The following is a 19,964-nucleotide window of genomic DNA, read 5'->3' on the forward strand; positions in this document are numbered from 1 at the left end:
GCTAAATGTTTGATGAGGAGCAAATCAAGTGAGATAGAATCCAACAGCGCAGTCATCAATGTCGTCTCTGTTCTTGTGTCCGGTAAGAAATTCATGCATAAAACAACAGGATTGATGAAATTATTTCATGTAATAAGAGATAAAGCATCCACAAAACAAAAAAAACCAAAAAAAAAAAAACAAAAAACAAAAAAAAAAAAAACAAAAAAAAAAAAAAAACAAACAAAAAACAAAACAAAACTAAACAAAAAACAAAAAAACAAAACAAAACAAAACCAAAAAAAAAAAAAAAAAAAAAAAAAAAAAAAAAAAAAAAACCACACATCTCAAATTTTACTTCAAAATCAAAGTTTCTGATTACCTGTGTGAATGAGGAAATATAATCAATTTCTGAAATTACTTTATCACTTGATTTTAAATCAATGTTTGAATCATTTAGAGTGATATGGTCCCTAATTTCCCAACATTTTCCACATTTTCTTGATATGAAGAAAGATCAAATTTGATTGGTGGGAGTAAAAAAATGCTCTTCAGATGATTTAAAAAACAATTTTGACACTGGGTTGAAGTTTAAATTCAATAATTTTGGTCTTCTAGTATCACTGTTCATATTTTACCGCTTGATAGGTAGTCTTCTTTTACATGGTTATCCTTCTGAAAACCTATTATTCATATCATTCGACGCGCAACACTATTCTAGAAATTCATCTACAACATTCATTGATTCATTTTCATATCATTATTTATTGTGAGCATTTTCGAAGAAAATGATTTATAGTGCTATTTTCTTTTGGAGATGCATCGACTGACACCTTTGTTAGCTTATATTCCGGTAGGTTATTTAGATGGAATGCTCCCTACTATGGCTTTTGAGCTCTGCGCCATAAAAAGAAATTTAAGGAAGTTTAAATGATTGACTATTTAGGATTTTATGCTTTGTAACTGGTGCGTCAGTCAGAAATATATTCCACCCGATATTGCAAAAAAATGAGTGTACTCACTATGTTGTATTCAAAAGGCCAAAGCAAGAAGTCAAAACATGTTTTGTTACAAATTTTATACATCTATAGGGACAGTCCTATATTGCTAAAGTAGTATGTTAAATTCTCCTGTTACTGTTATAAGCCCAGGCAACTCAAACGCTTACTTTTTTATTTGTCGCGTTTTCTCTAGCGATTTTAAACTAAAAGTGTTTTTAAAATCTTAAGTTTTGACTCAAGTTCAGTCTCAAATCGTGAGAAAAACTCAGCTAATTTTTTCTCAAATCGCGTTTACTCGAAACAAACTCGGTCAATTCTCAGCTGAGTTTATTTTTTCTCAACTGAGTTTTTTTACTTGATATGTGTCCTTACTTCCATACTTCCGGTTATAGTATCCAATTGTAAATAATCGTCTGCTACGCCACTTCATTGCCAAATCATGGATGGAAAAGGTATCAAGACACCCGCCGGCCTAATAGGACCGAGAAAGAGAAATCGGTTTTAGTTGAGGCGGTCCAACAATGCCAGGACCGTCTCTTCGAGAAGACAAGGGGGTCGCCGGGGTGTCAAAAACGTTTAAAGTATAGAGGAGGCGTGGGAGCAGGTAGCTGAGGCGGTAAATATCACATGTACTATATTTACAATCATGTAAAAAATACATTGATAAATATGTCATGTGTAATATGATCTAAATAGTAAGGATGTAGATCATATATGGTACCAATTTTGATGCACCAGATGTGCATTGCGACAAATTATGTCTCTTCAGTGATGCTCATGCCGAAACGTTGGGAATCCGAAATATTTAGCTAAAAAGACTGAGAGCTGAAAAAAGGTTCCAAAGACTAGAGTCAAATACGTCAAAGGGTCAGAGCTATGCAGGAAAGAGATAATCCTTAATTTTGAAATAAATTTCTAGTACCGAAGTTCCTAAAAAATCTTACGATATTCTTATGTGTAAAAATAAGAAAATGTGACCTAATTTTACGAGAGCTCCAACCCTCTAATGTTAGAGTTGATTTTAATTTGAAAATATAACAGATAATACCTACTAAATACTTCTTTATTAACAGATGAAAGATGTATATATATATTAATATTTCTTCACTTAGGGCAGTTAAGTCAGTTTAAGAGTTGTTGTAAAATGTGCTTTATAAATAAAAATTAATTTCATTACAACGTGTATTGGTAACGATCCTCTAATAAAACTTATGTCCAAATAACTGTATCTCACCTTCATTCTCAATGACCGTGTAGTGTAGGACAGCGCCGCGAGAATTCCATCGGCATCGAAAGCAAGTATTTTGACTTGCCTAGATAGCCGAGCGGTCTAGCGCGCTGTTCCTGTACTGCTAGGAGACAGATTCCGTAGGTCGAGAGTTCAACCCCGGGCTGGGGCGGAAGTGGGTATCCTTGTAAAAGTGAATTTCTTTGTGCTTTCTATATATATATATATATATATATATATATATATATATATATATATATATATATATATATAATAAAAATGATAAAAGAAAAAAAGAGGAAAAATATCATAGATGACCAATTGAAATAAGAAAAAATAAAAACAATCGTCTAAACATCTTCAATACATTTTTCGCCACAAAACAGTTTTGATATGAAACAACGTATAAAATCTTAAGAGGAAGAAATCGAAAAATTAGAAGCATTAGATTCAAACATTACTAAAATGAAAAAAAATCTTTGGAGGCAGAGAAAGATGATATATATAATAATATTGCAAAAGGTGCATTTATACGACCGAAGTCAAATTAGATTGAAAAAGGCGAAAAGAACACGTCTAATTTTCTAAGATTAGAATGACAAACACAAATAACAAACGTAATGCATGAAATAAAAACGGAAAATAATGAAATAGTTAATTAAACTGGCGATATTATGAATAAGTTATGTGAATTCTACAAAAGTCTGCATGCAAGTAACAATATTTCTGAAAATGTTATAAATGAATACTTAAATGATATAAAGTGTATTTCATTATCAGGTCCAGAGAGACAGCTCTGCGACGAATTTCCTACCCTCACAGAATGTGAACAGGCTATAAAAGAAATGAAAAATAATAAATTCCCCTGGCTCAGATGGATTGCCCGTTGAGTTTTGTACAATATTTTGGAATGGTATAAAAGAATATTACTATAAATCATTAAAACAGACTTTTGAAGAAAAAAAAGCGAAATGCCCTTTACACAAAGATCATCATTAATTTCTTTGATTTACAAAAAAGGAGAAAAATTTACCTACGTTATTATAGACCCATCAGCCTAACAAATTGTGATTATAAAATACTAACTTCTCTTTTTGCAAAAAGATTACAAAAGGTTGTAGATAAACTCATCAGTGGATATCAAACAGCATACATCAAGGGTAGATTTATTAATACGAATGCACGACTTTTGTTAGATATATTTGAATTCTGTGAATCCACTAATAACGAAAGTATTCTGTTATTTTTAGACTTTCAAAAAGCATTTGACTCCATAAACTGGGATTTTCTATTAAAATATGTTGAAAAATTTAATTTTGGAGAACAGTATTATATATATATATATATATATATATATATATATATATATATATATATATATATATATATATACTTCTTCAACTATTATTGTCTTCTTTTCAAAAATATGTCAATATATTGTGATATGAATATAAAGCAATGTAAAACATATTGTCACAAATGTAAAATGTAAGTGAAAGAGTGATAAAATTTAAAATTCAAACAGATACAACCTAAAAACACATTTAAAAGAAGATTTGTACGCATCCTACAATAGCATTTTATATTATTTCACAATTATTGACAAAAATGAAATTGAATATAGAAAGATATATATTTGAATTTTTTTTCGATGACACTTTCTCTTAAGATTTTAGTATAACCTACTACATGTATTACGTGCGATTTGTATATGTGATTGTAACGTCAGATCTCAAACTTTCCTGCTTCACAATCGATTGCACTGATTTTTTTCACTAGCAAGTGATGAAAACTTCGCTTCAATTTAATCCTATCACTTTTTTAAGGATTACAAAGCATATTGAGATCGTTGCTAGAGAAGAAGTCTGTCGTTAGTAAGATCTTAAGTTCTACTTGCTACGGATACATTCAAGAAAAGCACTTAAGATTTTTTGAAGTAAAATGGAACGTTATACTCCATCGTGGACTGCACTTGTTAATTATAAGACATAAAATGCAAGAATAAATTTAGATAATTTATACATATAATTTGATCCCGGTTAAAAAGGAACTTTTATTTTTTTATGCTTGTTAGTACACGATTTTCCATTAATTAATTCTCATTTCATTTCTTTTTGAAGACTGAGATAAACACATGGTGATTTTTTTTACTTAGTTATGATCTTTTCCTTTCTTTTGTTCTTTTTTCTTTCTCTTCAACAAATACACCTTCTGAGTCAGAAGAGTTCGAATAAGTTGGTCGTGACTCGCTTATCATAAGTGCTACATCTACGACATGTTTTGTGAAACGCTCGTATACGTTCACGTAAAATAATCGTAAACGTAATCGTACGTTTACGATCTACGATTTGTTAGTGAAACGGTCGCCTGGACTTAAAATTCCCTGATATTCCGATTATTCTCTGAAAATCTCTGATACACTCTGTACTTTTACTGTACATTACTGTTTTTGCCTCTGTACAATTAGTACATTACAGTACATCACTGGACAGAAGCACTGCATTTCACAACACCTCACTGTACTTCACAGTACTGCTCCACTATACATCACAGTACTCCACAATACTCCATAGTACACAGTCACTGCTTTCCGCTGTACGTCACAGATTTTAGCTGTACAGATTTCTGTACTTCACAGAACATTACTATTTACCCTGTACATATATACTGTACATTATAGTACAGCACAGCATTCCACTCTACTCTGTCCTGTACATCACTGTACGACACAGTTTTATCCTGTCCTTTTTTGAAAAGCTCAGTATCCTAAGAAGGAGTTTCTTTTTTTCTCATTTTATTAAATATTTCCTATTGGGTATTTCTTACAGATTTTTTAAGTAAATAGAAACTTTAAGCCTTAATTCTTCTAAATGACTGAATCATCTAAAAATTCTGTCATAACATTTTTATAGACTTTTTAGGTTACTTCTGTGCGAGCATTTTTGAGGTGATATTCCAATTTCACGTCTGATAGAAAAGAAAATTAGCCGAGTAAAGATTCTTATTTAAAAGGTTTCATTTTTTATTAATCTTTAATCAATAATCTTTCCCAAATGCTCCAATATTTCAATTCTTCATGTTTGTCTGTACGGAGGACCCGAATAAAACATCGATCATATCGATATGTTTTTGATTTTACACGTTTAAAATAAGCAGTTGTGTTCTCTTAATTAACTGATATTTATATACGCTGATAATTTTCTCCTAGATTTCTTTTGTAAACCACTAGCATTTACCACTCCCGTAACTCAGTTAACTTAAACTGTTTTAGATACGCAGTGATCGTGGTGATGTACAGTTCAATAATACGATATTTTAAGTAATCTCATCTACTTTTTACGATTATTTATCCAGACACAAATAACAATCACAATAAAATTTCCTCCTTTTTATATTAATACTGTGTCCATTACAATTTTTTTTAATTCTTATGCAAAATTTAGACATGACAATTGATTAATGGTTCTGCGGGTTATGCATTTTTTTCATATGCAATAGCTGTAATCGTTCATTCCTGGATGAACAGGCCAAAAATAAAACATTTTATTCTCTAACTTATTCTTTCACTTAATAAATTTTGCATCATATTTTCATTTTAAAAGGGAAATGATCCAGACAATGCAGGATAGAATAATTAATGATCATTTTGATAATTAAAAAAAAAAAATCAACATTACGTTATATTATACCAAAAAATAAATAATATCTTACAACAACAATTTAAATGTGTTTTTTTTTTATGGTGATATCTTATTCATTTCTTTTTTAAAAATTCCTGTTTATTCGCTGTCTTGGGCGCATTTTGTCATCGCTAGTACAATGCAAGTTCTTAACAGTTTCTGTGTACATCTCTGACCACTGGTAATTAAGGACTATTGTTTAGAACCCATCAAAGCAATTTACCCGATGTTTTCCTTAGATCAAAGTAAATGGGGAGGAGCTTAGGTCTCGCCTTCGTCCAATCTGTTACTCTCTATATGATTTGTCAGTTTTCAACAAGTGGTCTTTGCTTTTAAAATAACTGTTGGAAAAATCACCTTAATTTTGCAATTGTACGTAAGAGATAAATGACTAAATACATATGTAAATACGTAATTGAATAAATGGCTAATAGAATGAATGAATTCATACGCTTAATAATTACCAATATCATACCTGTTTCATAAAGCGAACTGATGCTTAACATAATTAAAGAACTGACATGTGTTGCAAATTGTATACATGCACATAATTGTGGTTCTCATAAAGTACATGACGACTTATTAAACCGTATTTCAGCGTGTTCGTAACCTGTTAAAACTGGTCCCCAGCGCATTCAACGTACACGATAGTGTTTGTCTTGTATTCCCTACGTCGGCATATGTTGATGCTATGCGTCATAATGTGACAGCTACCTCAATTTCTAACATTTCATTTTTTGAGATCAGTTAAAAGTGTACGAATTAACAAAATCATAAAAAATGAAATTACCTTTCGAATTTGTCTTCATGTATCAAATAAGAGAGTCATTGGCCATATCACTTTCTAATTTAGTAAGAGATCCTTTATTTCCTTCATGGCTTAATTTTCTGATTTTTTTTTCTTGCAATTCTTTCTCTATGATGTTCAAAGTCTAGAAATATTCTTTACCTTTTCCGTATTTTTCAGTGGTTGCTGTAATGGATACTTCGAGCCATGCCATTACGATACAAACAACAATAGAATTGCTGTGTCATTTCAATGTGAGCAGTTTTGAATGGGAGGCTGTTCGGTTAGACTTTCAAAACGAATCTTTAATCTCTCAAACAATCGTAAGCGTCACAAACAGCAGCAAAACCTCGAATGAAAATCGAATAAATGCGTCTTTGAGTGTAGATTCGTATTTCGTGAATGTTTCCTTTGTCTTGGATTTTGCAACTTCGAAGGATGCTTGCTCTCTGTCCGGGATGTACACATGCTCCATAGATATGGTAGACAAACACATCGCTACAGAAAGCGCGAGCACAGTTTTGAACTTTTCAGGTAAATTGGACACACCTCTTTTCCATGTTTTCGTTAGCATACCTTGGTTTTATCAAAGAAATTTAAGTATTTCCATAGTATTTTGTTTTCCATTTTCAGCTCCCGTCTCTGATATAACTCTCCACCTTCGTCCTCAATATCAATATGGAACAGATGATTTCATCAACTGTAGCGCAAAGACAATGGAACCATCAACAACTACTCTGTCCCTGGAAGTTTGTCATTCTGATTCTACTTTTATTCCCATCGAGAAATATAATATATCCTCTGTTGTCTTCAATGAGACTAGTCTGAAAAACGAAAATTGTTCTCTGGAAATGCTGCTTGGTCACCGTGTTCTCTTCAATAATCAAATGAACGTCTCCTTGCGATGTACAGTTCATGGTTCTGATATGAACACACCATTGTCTACAGATTGTGAGATTCCCGACATTTCAACTGCATTGGGTAATCTTTTCAACTCTAAATCGTCGTCTTTTCCTCTCAGATTATGTTTGTTAGCCCTATGTTGTTTCAAGTTTTCATGGGTGAAAATTTCCAGTGATAACATCCTCAATTTATTACATTCGATGTTCTTGAGATCAAACAAGAAATACACACCATGAATGTAAACTTTCAGGAATGAAAGTACTGATATGAATATTTACCTTTTCATCAGAACGTTCATAAAAGCAAACTAATATATCATTGAAATTTTACATCAAAATGCATATCATTATGAGATGTTACACTGCTCCCACAAACACAAAGGAGACTTTAATTCAATTTCATAATAACAATTCAGTCGCATTGTTGGAAATGTTTTTTATTAAGTTGAATTGTTTTCTCTCTTGATTTGTGGAAAGTGTTTCATTCCTACTAATGATGCTATTTCAGATTCAGAAACGAGAAGTTTCTTTCTTAAATTTCATTTCTGAAGTAAACCTTTTAGAGTGTTTTACAATCATTTGAAATGAGCAATAAGTATAAGGTGGTATTATCTCGAATTTGTCTTCATGGGTTTAATTGGGGAGTTACCGACCATATCACTTTTTCTAGTAATAAGAGATGTTTTATTTCTTTGAGAGCTTTCTTTGCTGATTTTTGTTTCTTGAAATGCTTTGTCTGAGACGTTCAAAGTCTACAAAAATTCTTTACCTATATTATCCGTATTTTTCAGTGGTTGCTGTAATGGATACTTCGAGCCATGTCATTACGATACAAACAACAATAGAATTGCTGTGTCATTTCAATGTGAGCAGTTTTGAATGGGAGGCTGTTCGGTTAGACTTTCAAAACGAATCTTTAATCTCTCAAACAATCATAAGCGTCACAAACAGCAGCAAAACCTTGAATGAAAATCGAATAAATGCGTCTTTGAGTGTAGATTCGTATTTCGTGAATGTTTCCTTTGTCTTGGATTTTGCAACTTCGAAGGATGCTTGCTCTCTGTCCGGGATGTACACATGCTCCATAGATATGGTAGACAAACACATCGCTACAGAAAGCGCGAGCACAGTTTTGAACTTTTCAGGTAAATTGGACACACCTCTTTTCCATGTTTTCGTTAGCATACCTTGGTTATATCAAAGAAATTTAAGTATTTCCATAGTATTTTGTTTTCCATTTTCAGCTCCCGTCTCTGATATAACTCTCCACCTTCGTCCTCAATATCAATATGGAACAGATGATTTCATCAACTGTAGCGCAAAGACAATGGAACCATCAACAACTACTCTGTCCCTGGAAGTTTGTCATTCTGATTCTACTTTTATTCCCATCGAGAAATATAATATATCCTCTGTTGTCTTCAATGAGACTAGTCTGAAAAACGAAAATTGTTCTCTGGAAATGCTGCTTGGTCACCGTGTTCTCTTCAATAATCAAATGAACGTCTCCTTGCGATGTACAGTTCATGGTTCTGATATGAACACACCATTGTCTACAGATTGTGAGATTCCCGACATTTCAACTGCATTGGGTAATCTTTTCAACTCTAAATCGTCGTCTTTTCCTCTCAGATTATGCTTGTTAGCCCTATGTTGTTTCAAGTTTTTATGGGTGATAATTTCCAGTGATAACATCCTCAATTTATTACATTCGATGTTCTTGAGATCAAACAAGAAATACACATCATGAATGTAAACTTTCAGGAATGAAAGTACTGATATGAATATTTACCTTTTCATCAGAACGTTCATAAAAGCAAACTAATATATCATTGAAATTTTACATCAAAATGGGTACAGTCCACTAATTGTTTTCCCATAGGCGGCAATGTTAACGTTTCTTCACATAGCAATGTCCCTAATTTTCGTTCAGCAGTGAGTGACCCCTCAAATCAAAGCACATCAAGTTGTCTTTCCTTGGTTAAAATCTTGAGGTGGCATGTCAGATTCGTTTTCCGGCAAAATGCGTCTGTCTGCGTTAATCTCTGAAAAGGAAAGTGAAAGTAGGGGAATTCCAGACTTCTCACTGGTGTTATAATACATAAAATAATTCTGCTAATCTTATTGATAAATTACATCTGCCAAGCTTTTTTGCAAGGGAACATACTCCTTATCAACAAATATGAGGCTCAGTTTAATACATTATCACAGTTTTTTTTATTCAGGTCTGCAAATTAAGGAACTTGTCATTTTTTCTGCACTACTTTCTTCCCCTACAGATTCTAAAAATAATTAGAGGTATGTACCCAATATGAAAAAGTATTTTCTGGATTTTACAACATTTTACATCATAAGTCATACTACAGTCTATGTAGTGACACTATGCCAAATTTCAGGAAAATTCAATCATTAATAAAGATTTTACAGCATGCACAGTTCTATATGCAAAATCCTTTAAAAATGCTTCCATCTAGCCACAACTGCACCCACATTTTAAGTCATCGGTTAACCTATTAATGTACTTATACCATTTTTATTCTCTTTCATGACTTTAAATACATCAAGCAAAATTATAATCATGCACTCATATGGGTCCATTTCTCTTATTTCAAAAAATCAATGCATTTTCGCACAAAATTTGATCATCCCTCACCCTTGAATTCATTGTTTCTCCATGATAGACAAAAAAATTAAGTTTACAAATACCCCGAAAGTAGTAAAAATAGAAAATACTGATTATTTCCTGTCCATTGATGTATCATTCAGGGAAATTGGTGAAGGAATGAAAAAGTTATAAGCCTATATATTCTTGTGTACATTCATCTGTTTCAAAGCAATTCTTACGCCAATGCAAGTTCACTCATCTATGACGTCATAATGACATCATAATAATGGATTGCTTATTACACATGTAGTGTTACTTTTCCCGTACTTTTAAATAAAGATGAAATTAGAACTAAAATATTCATTATAACAATACTTGCATGAGCAAATCAAATAAATAGTCTACAGAAAATGTTTTGTTTCCATGGTAACCATTTTGTAATTTGTAGAAAAATGAAAGAGAACTTTGAAAATTTTGAATTTCCTTACAAGTCGCTCGTTTTGACTGACAAATATTAAAGAAATTTTAACTCTAATATTTTTTAATCTTAATATTTTATCATACACAACACTATGAATGTTAAATATTGTTTTGAAATTCTTTTCAAATTATATTAGCTGTAAAATATATAGCATACATGTACAGATTAGTTTGATGGTCACTTTCATAGCTCAAATATTCATTTAAAATCTACATTTTCTAAGCTTTAACACCACCTCCCTCCCCTCCACCCCCCCCCCCCCCACACACACACACACACAAAGAAGCTTTAGAAAATTCAACTTACATATTGAAAGTACTGTCATCATTTTACATGTGAAGACTCAAGATGTGTTCAAATGAGTTTGTTTTTACTGACTGATAGCTTTAAACACCATCTGCATGAACCTCAAAGTTGTCCTGTATCACCATGAACCTAAAAGAAAAATCAATTTAAAAAATGGTGCAATAATTTATCAGCATCAAAAGCACCTAAAACATTCACAGGCAGACATCAAACACACACAATTCTACCACATTCCTTTTATGCCCATAATTTGATATCAATTTAAAATAATGAATTTGCGCTGATTAGTCTCAACATTGTTAAATTACATGTAAATTAATAATACAGGTAAAAAGCAGGTTTACTGACAATAATTATACATTAGATAAATACATGTAATGCAGTTAATACATGTAAAATATAAAAAATGTTAGTGTGCATGTTCACGCACACACTGCTTAACTTCCACAGAACTGTAGCCTGACCAACTTCTTTGAAAGAATGCACATGTATATGTAGCGTTTCCGAGTAAATCCTTTTCACATTCATATTTTGGTAGCTCTCAATCATAATTCCTCTTTGTAATAAAACACAAAATAACGGTAAAATGTTTATTAAATCCAAATGAAAATAAAATATAATTCAAATCAATGTCACAAAGTATAAATCCAAAAGAATTGAATGAAAGGCACTTAAAATAATTATTCCAATGTAACTCAAGTTAAATTCCCATTATTAAACTACTCTTTCAAATTACTCCCCCAAATTACTCCCCTCTCATTATAAAATGAGCCTGCTTATATAGTTTATGACTCCTCTTACTCCTCCTAATGTCTCCCCTAAAGTAAACTAAGGTCAAGCTATAAAGTCTAAACACTATAAATCACTACCATTGTATAAAACCTCCTCCTAACCTAATTAACAGCTCCCCATGACCTGTTCGCAGTCTGGGTCAAGACATTGATAAACAATCTAGTCTAAGAATAAAAGTAAAATAATAAAAACATACTAATCTACTGAATAAGAAAAGTAAATATAAAAAAAATAATAAAGATAAAAAAAAAATCATTATGCTACATTTCCCCCTGCTTAGCTTTGTACCCCGTACAAAAACAATTAAACAAAAATAAAAGCCTTTCAAACAAAAGTAAGACAATGTAAATAATAAAAGCAAATGATAAAACAAAATCAATCATGTACATCATCAAAAATATGCAAAATAATGGCATTTTAAAACAAAAATACTTATAAATGATGAATTAAAAAAAATATTAAAATGTCATCTATTTACAAATTTATACACGGTCACAGTTCATTTATTACTCTCATTAGAATTGTCCAAGAAATCGTCCATGAAATCTGATATCAAGTCCATCACTGGCACCTCTCTCATTTCTTTGGTATAAGAAAAGTTTATCTCTTTAACAATTTCTGAATGTCCGTCCTTGTGATTAATTTTCCTATGAATTAACTGGATGGTAATGGATTTCTTTTCCTCAGAAACATTGTCTTTTTCTTCCTCATTACTGTTCTCGGCACTCTCTTCTGTTTTGTCACAATCCTCAGAATCTTTTGATGGCTCGAACTCTTCTTCATCAGATGAAATATCCTCATATAAATCACTTTTCACGGTAAAATCCATATTCCGGTCATTAGAAAAATTTGGAATATCTTCTGGTGAAAGGTCATCTAAAACTTCCATTAAACTGTGTTGCGAAAAATAATGTCTTTTAAAGTTGAAATTCCTTGTAAATATCCGTTGACAAATGTCACATTGATAAACTTTCTTCTTGGAAAAATGGTGTTCTTCTAAATGTCTTTGTAAATTCCTTTTATATTTGTACGTAATATTGCAGTCAAAACATTGGAACATTTTCACATAGAGTAAATTTTAAGTGTTTATTTTCTAAATCTTGTTGGGGTTTTTATAAGCCTGCCCAGTCTTGTTTTCTTGGGTTCCATCTGGGTTGGGGTTGACAAATGTCCATTATTCTCCTCCCTGCTCCTCTCTAACGGTATATCCTGGGTCTTGTCTTTAACTGGCAAGGTGTTTTCGGCTTCAGAATTTCCAGTGTTGTTAAATTGATCTTCAATGTCTTCGGGGACTTCATCACTTGGACATAAATTTGGAATGATGACATCTGGTTCACTATTTGTAGTTTTCTGAATAATGCGTTGCAGTTTCAAATAAGTTGTCTTGTTCACTTTTAATGGTTTAAGATTGTCCGCATGAATTACGACAGGTTTTGAAGAAATAGAATGTTGAATTCGATATAACACACCACTGAGTTTTTCAGTCACTACCCAAGGTCCACTCCAATTTCTTGCAAGTTTAAGTTTGGTTCCTAATATTTGCTGAGGTTGGAAACGACACACAGTATCACCAACACAGTATTGAATTTTTCTCACATTTTGATCATAATTTTTCTTCTGGGTTTGGCTACTTTTCTTGGTTTCTTCTCTAGCAATTTCATGGCATTGATCTAATTTTTGTTTCAACTCACGAACATAGTCATGATAATTGTTTGAGTCACTTATGACATTATTATCCTGATCAGAGAATAAATCAACCGGCATGACCATTTCTGTTCCAAATAACATTCGGTACGGACTTATTCCAGTTGTTTCATGCACAGTACTGTTGTAAGCCATGGAAATTCCATCGATGAATTTGTCCCAATCATTTTGATGTAAGGAAATGTATTTTGACAGCATATCTTTAATTGTACGGTTCAACCTCTCTACCATTCCATCTGATCTTGGGTGAAACGGAGTTGTACGTGTTTTATGAATTCCAAGTAATGAACACAAGTTTTGAAAAAGTTGACTTTCGAATTGTCGGCCTTGATCTGTATGTAACGCATAAGGGCATCCATAACGTTTAATCCATCCTTTGAATATAACATTAGCGACAGTTTCAGCTTCCATATTTGGAATCGGGAATATTTCAACAAACTTTGTAAAATAATCTGCTACCACAAGAATATACACATTTCCACTAGCTGTTTTTGGAAACGGTCCAGCAATATCTGCTGCTATTCTTTCCCAACGTCCCCCTGCAATGAACGATTCCATAATACTTCGCTTTTGTCGTTGTGGATTCTTTCTTTCTTCACACACATAACACGATTTCACATAATCGGTCACATACTCACGAATATTTGGCCAGTAATAAGAACTTTGATTCACTTTACGAATATTCCTCTGAATTCCAAGGTGTCCTGAAACTGGTGAATCATGGAGATACCACATCACAACATCACGCATTGATTTTGGTGTACATATCCTCAATCTCACTTTATTCAATTCCATCCATTTAACACACAAAACATGTTGATGGATTTCTAGAATTTCCCATCTATTGTACCAAAACTTACACTCAGGATCAAGTTCTGTGATTACACTACTAGATGGTTTGTTTTCAGATCCAAATTTTTCAAATAATTGAAGAATCGGCCCAATTCCTTTGTCATTTTCTTGTTGATTACGAATTTCTTCATACGTAAGTTGTAGATCTGGTATTTCTCGTTGTTTAGCACGACGTGGACGATTACGTTTTCTCCTTGTAGTTGGTACTGTTTCAGGCTCAGAATCACTCCTCTCTTCATCCTCACTTGTCACATTAAATAACTGGAAAATGTCACAGATGATGTCATTTGCCCCCTCGATAGTCTCCTTTGAATTTTCCCGCAGATCTTTCACATGAGTCACTAAGTCACCATCATAGACACTATGTTTTTGTATACACTGTTTACATGTTTTTTCATGTAAATCCTCTTTTGGTAATCTTGAAAGTGCATCAGCATTTGCATGTTGTTTTCCAGCCCTATGTATAATTGTAAAGTTATATGGTCCTAACTGTTGCAACCATCGGCAAATTTGTCCATCTGGCTCTTTGAATTTATGAAGCCAGGTTAAAGATCCATGATCTGTTCTCAAGATAAATTCTCTTCCTAATAGATAATGTTTGTAATATTTCACAAAGTAGATAACAGCTAACATTTCCTTTCGCGTCACACAATAGTTTTTCTCAGCTGAGCTCAGTGTTCTGCTTCCATATGCAATAACTTTTTCTCTCCCATTCTGGATTTGAGAAAGAACACATCCAATGGCTTCATTACTTGCATCCGTGTCTAATATAAAACTTCCACCATCGACATCTGGATATCCTAATATTGGTGCATTTTGTAGTTTCTTCTTTAGTTCAATAAAAGCTCGGTCACACTCTTCTGTCCATATCCATTTGCTATTTTTGCTAGTCAGAGAATGCAAACACTTTGCAATATTAGCAAAATCTTTAATATACTTCCGATAGTAAGATACTAATCCTAGAAAACTCCTTAATTCTGTGACATTCTTTGGTATTGAAATCTTTTCTATTGCTTCAGTTTTAGCAGGGTCTGTCTTGATTCCAGTCTTAGAAACAACATATCCAAGAAATGACACCTCTTTCTTGAAAAATGAACATTTCTTTGCTTTCAACCTCAAATTAGCGTCTTCCAGTCTATCCAATACTTGCTTTAAATTCTCCAAATGCTCATCAAAGCTTTTTCCATAGACAATGATGTCATCTAAATAAAGTACAGCTACATTCCACTGTAGACCACTTAACACTCTTTCAATTATTCTCTGAAAAGTCGCTGGAGCATTACATAATCCAAAAGGCATAACATTGTACTGATATAACCCTCCTCTTGGTGTAGCAAATGCTGTTTTCTCCTTGTCCTGATCTGACATAGGTACTTGGTGATAAGCCATATTCAAATCCAAAGACGAAAACCAAACAGATCCAGCCAATGCATCCAAGTTATCATCTATCCTAGGTATCGGATATGCATCCTTTATCGTCTTCGCATTCAAACGACGATAATCCACACAAACTCGCCAACTTTTGTCCTTCTTCTGAACAAGAACAAGTTGCGACGACCATGGACTGCTGGATTTCTCAATAATTCCCTGATCAAGTAGTTTCCATATTTCTTGATCTAGAATTTCCCTTTTAAACAATGGAACCCGCCGCGGCGCCTCCTTAAACGGCGTTCCGTCACTCAAATTTATCCTGTGCTCACCAATATTGGTTCTATGCAAAACTCCATCCGGGTCAGCAAACACATTTCTCCTTTCAATGAGAAATTCCTTGAACTTTTCAGACTCTTGAGAATTTAAATTTGTAATTCCGTTTTCATAGACTGGTTTCAGGTACTCTGGTAATTCTTGAGTATCTCCCTGGCTAATTGTTGCTATAATTTTTCCTTTGTCACAAATTGGTTGACTCACATATGCAACAGGTACAAGTAATGCTATTTCAGTATGCTTCGGTACTGTAATTGCATGGTCCTCTGGATTAACCGAATGTAAAACTCTGTATTGCTTGAATCAAGAAGTGTTCTGGCAACTCCTAATTTATACGAACTAACGAAAGTTTTCAAAGGCATTGGTATTCCAATTTTCCCATCAGCATTCATAAGCATAGATCTTACAACAAATTCATGTCTGCCTGGTATGGTAAAAGAATCCAGATTATAAATTTTTCTCGTTGGACAAACTTCATTCACATCATTTTCTTGATCATATGTAAAACTCAAAGCACAATGTTGATAGTTCCAATTACACTTGAACTTCACAATGAAATCTTCTCCCAGTAAATCATGTGTGACTCCTCCAAAAAACACGAAATTCAACATCCTTCAAAGTAAGAATCATTTTAGCAGTACCCAAAAGTTTTAGTTTACGTCCATCAGCTGATAAAAATTTACTTTTCACTTGCTCTAGTACAGGACGATTATCCAAAGGAATGCTATAAAATGTTTCTTCAGCGATAAAAGTTTTCCTCGCTCCTGTGTCAATTTTCCATGTTACTGGTGTTCCCTGAATTAAACCATTAACCAAAAATCCATTCCTTCCTGGGATTAAAATGTCAGATGTATTCTTCTCAAGAACATCACAATAATCACTTTCATTGAGCTTCATATCCATAGAATCAGTATTACATGCTTCCTCATGAGCTCTGTTATTAACTACTTGTAAATTACTGTGAGTTATCTCTTCTGTACTAGGCCTATTCATATCAGCGACCAACGCACGGCCTACTGCCTCGGTCTCCCGCTGTTTAACTGTTTGACAGTTCCACTCATTGCACTGCTTATGTTCCCCTTATTTTTGACAGGACAATTCCTTAGAAGATGTTGTGTTGAATTACATTTGAAACAAGCCTTCTTCACACGTTGTCTCATATTATCAAATCCATTACTCCCATCATTTGGCTGGCTAACTTGATAAATTCTGGGCTTTGTCAAGGTTTTCGGATCTCTGTTTTGTTGTTCACTAATCCTTATGCATTCTTCTTGCATTGCAGCCGTTACTGCTTCTTGTAATGTTTTAGGTCTAGTTCTCCTAACTGCAAGCCTAAAATTTTCCATCTCACTGCAGTTATCAAGGAAAGTCTTTAGACTACATTCTTGAACATACTCTCGGCTTTCAGGGTGAGCTCTTCGATACAAATCTTCCAGACACTGAGCAAAATCCCTATATGATTCACCTTCCTTCTTTCTTCGTAGTTTTGCCTCTGCAACATAACTTTCCTTCATTGCCTTGTGTCCAAATCTATTATCCATTGCCTTGATTAGTTCCTCATAACTATTTCTCTGTTCATCTGATAATCCATAAGCATATGTTTCGGCTTGTCCTCTCAAGGTAGTAAATAAAATTCGTCTTCTACGATCAAAATTCCAGTTATTGAGAACAGCAACATTTTCAAAATATCTTATGAATTCGGTCCATATTTCATTTCCATCTCCTCTGAAAGTACGCTTTACATTGACTTGATGTGTGGATTCCGGAAATGATGTTCCAATATTGCGCTCTTTGCCATTGCCACATTTTCCTGGTGTAGTTTGATAGATATTCCATCCATTTTCTGATTTGATTGATCCCTTAGAAAATTTTGCAATCAAACTTATGATCAATAAACACAGCGTAACAATTCCAACGGAAATAAGAAATTCCTTGGTCAGGCAAAGAAGCATGTATCCCGGAAAATAACGATATAATCCAAGAACAGAAACACATCCACAGAAAATCATTAAAATCCAAAATAATGTTAACATATTCCATTTTGGATGTGAAGAATTTTCTCCCTGAAGTCTCCTATTTTGCACAGTTTCAGGTGAATTTTCGTCCACAAATGAATCCTCCAATCTTCGCCTGACATTTGAAATTCCCGAATTTGAAAATAGTCCCGGCGTCCTTTGTTTCGGAGTTCTGTCACAATTTGTAATTTCCATGTCCATTAACGAATACGACGTTTCATCCATTTTTCATTCAACGTTTTCTCTATTTAACATGTGCCTTAATCCTGCATTTACAACTTGGACATCTATAATATTGAGTAATGATTTTTCCATTGTCCGCACAAATTTTATGATGGTTTTCATTCTTCAAAAACATAACAAAACAATTTGGACACTCTTTCCGATTATCAACACGAATAAATCCAATGAAAATCAAATCTCCAGAATCACTATAATCCAACACATTTGCAAATTTAGGTCCGTTAAGATCCATTTTAGTTCACAATAAAATCCACAAATTATCAACAAATTATCCCACCGCTGCCACCATTTGTAGCGTTTCCGAGTAAATCCTTTTCACATTCATATTTTGGTAGCTCTCAATCATAATTCCTCTTTGTAATAAAACACAAAATAACGGTAAAATGTTTATTAAATCCAAATGAAAATAAAATATAATTCAAATCAATGTCACAAAGTATAAATCCAAAAGAATTGAATGAAAGGCACTTAAAATAATTATTCCAATGTAACTCAAGTTAAATTCCCATTATTAAACTACTCTTTCAAATTACTCCCCCAAATTACTCCCCTCTCATTATAAAATGAGCCTGCTTATATAGTTTATGACTCCTCTTACTCCTCCTAATGTCTCCCCTAAAGTAAACTAAGGTCAAGCTATAAAGTCTAAACACTATAAATCACTACCATTGTATAAAACCTCCTCCTAACCTAATTAACAGCTCCCCATGACCTGTTCGCAGTCTGGGTCAAGACATTGATAAACAATCTAGTCTAAGAATAAAAGTAAAATAATAAAAACATACTAATCTACTGAATAAGAAAAGTAAATATAAAAAAATAATAAAGATAAAAAAAAATCATTATGCTACATATACTATGTCCTCATTCATATAATTCTTTTCCATGAAAATAAAAGTTTTCATTTACAAATATTGTAATAAGGCATGGAAACCTTTTTTTTTCTTTACCTCTTTCATAAAATGACAAGTGCATATCACCTACATACTGCAAGACTCTGCACTAGGTAGCACTAAGCAGTTCCGATAACTTACTGCCACTCTACTTTCACTTTGACCTTGAACTTCACTGAATACCGATTCCGACCTCATTTGTGAATTTTTGTGTATTGAAAATAAACAATAGTGGTAGATGTACTTCTAAAATAACTGTTCTTTTTCTAAATATCTATTAATGGCTCTGAATTAATAAATTGTATAAAATCGATACATTTAATTTACATGCTACATGTACATGTGTACACAATGGAAGATATGAGCATAAGCTGTCTGTTACTAAGGGGGTAAGGGGGGGGGGGGCTATTAACAAATCAATTTGTTTCAAAATATGTATAAACAAATTAAAATGTGCTTCCTTCATAAATTTAAACAATTGGAAATGATAATAAACACCGAGTTCAAAACAAAATAAAGATCTATGAGAATTTTCTCTTACCAATAGGCTCCACATATTGGGTACAGTTCACTAATTGTTTTCCCATAGGCGGCAATGTTAACGTTTCTTCACATAGCAATGTCCCTAATTTTCGTTCAGCAGTGAGTGACCCCTCAAATCAAAGCACATCAAGTTGTCTTTCCTTGGTTAAAATCTCGAGGTGGCATGTCAGATTCGTTTTCCGGCAAAATGCGTCTGTCTGCGTTAATCTCTGAAAAGGAAAGTGAAAGTAGGGGAATTCCAGACTTCTC

At 33.1% G+C, this 19,964-nt stretch overlaps 1 protein-coding gene and 1 long non-coding RNA gene across 2 annotated transcripts; one reads left to right on the forward strand and one right to left on the reverse strand.

Moving 5' to 3' along the window:
* The first annotated feature begins 6,884 nt into the window (after window positions 1-6,884).
* LOC133181118 (uncharacterized) lies at window positions 6,885-9,391 on the forward strand. Its single transcript, XM_061315659.1, has 5 exons — window positions 6,885-7,209; window positions 7,309-7,656; window positions 8,369-8,722; window positions 8,822-9,169; window positions 9,381-9,391. The coding sequence occupies exons 1-5, from the start codon at window positions 7,134-7,136 to the stop codon at window positions 9,389-9,391; spliced, it is 1,137 nt and encodes a 378-aa protein (XP_061171643.1). The 5' UTR covers window positions 6,885-7,133.
* Window positions 9,392-9,438: 47 nt separating this feature from the next.
* LOC133181198 (uncharacterized) lies at window positions 9,439-19,312 on the reverse strand. Its single transcript, XR_009720437.1, has 3 exons — window positions 19,230-19,312; window positions 10,970-11,098; window positions 9,439-9,622 (listed from the first exon to the last, which is right to left on the reverse strand). It is a non-coding gene; the product is annotated as an uncharacterized LOC133181198 (long non-coding RNA).
* Window positions 19,313-19,964: the final 652 nt, after the last annotated feature.

Source organism: Saccostrea echinata, unplaced genomic scaffold (assembly GCF_033153115.1).
Source record: "Saccostrea echinata isolate AGI-Se365-2 ecotype Australia unplaced genomic scaffold, CSIRO_AGI_Sech_v1 ptg000008l, whole genome shotgun sequence".
In the NCBI taxonomy this organism is placed as follows: domain Eukaryota; kingdom Metazoa; phylum Mollusca; class Bivalvia; order Ostreida; family Ostreidae; genus Saccostrea; species Saccostrea echinata.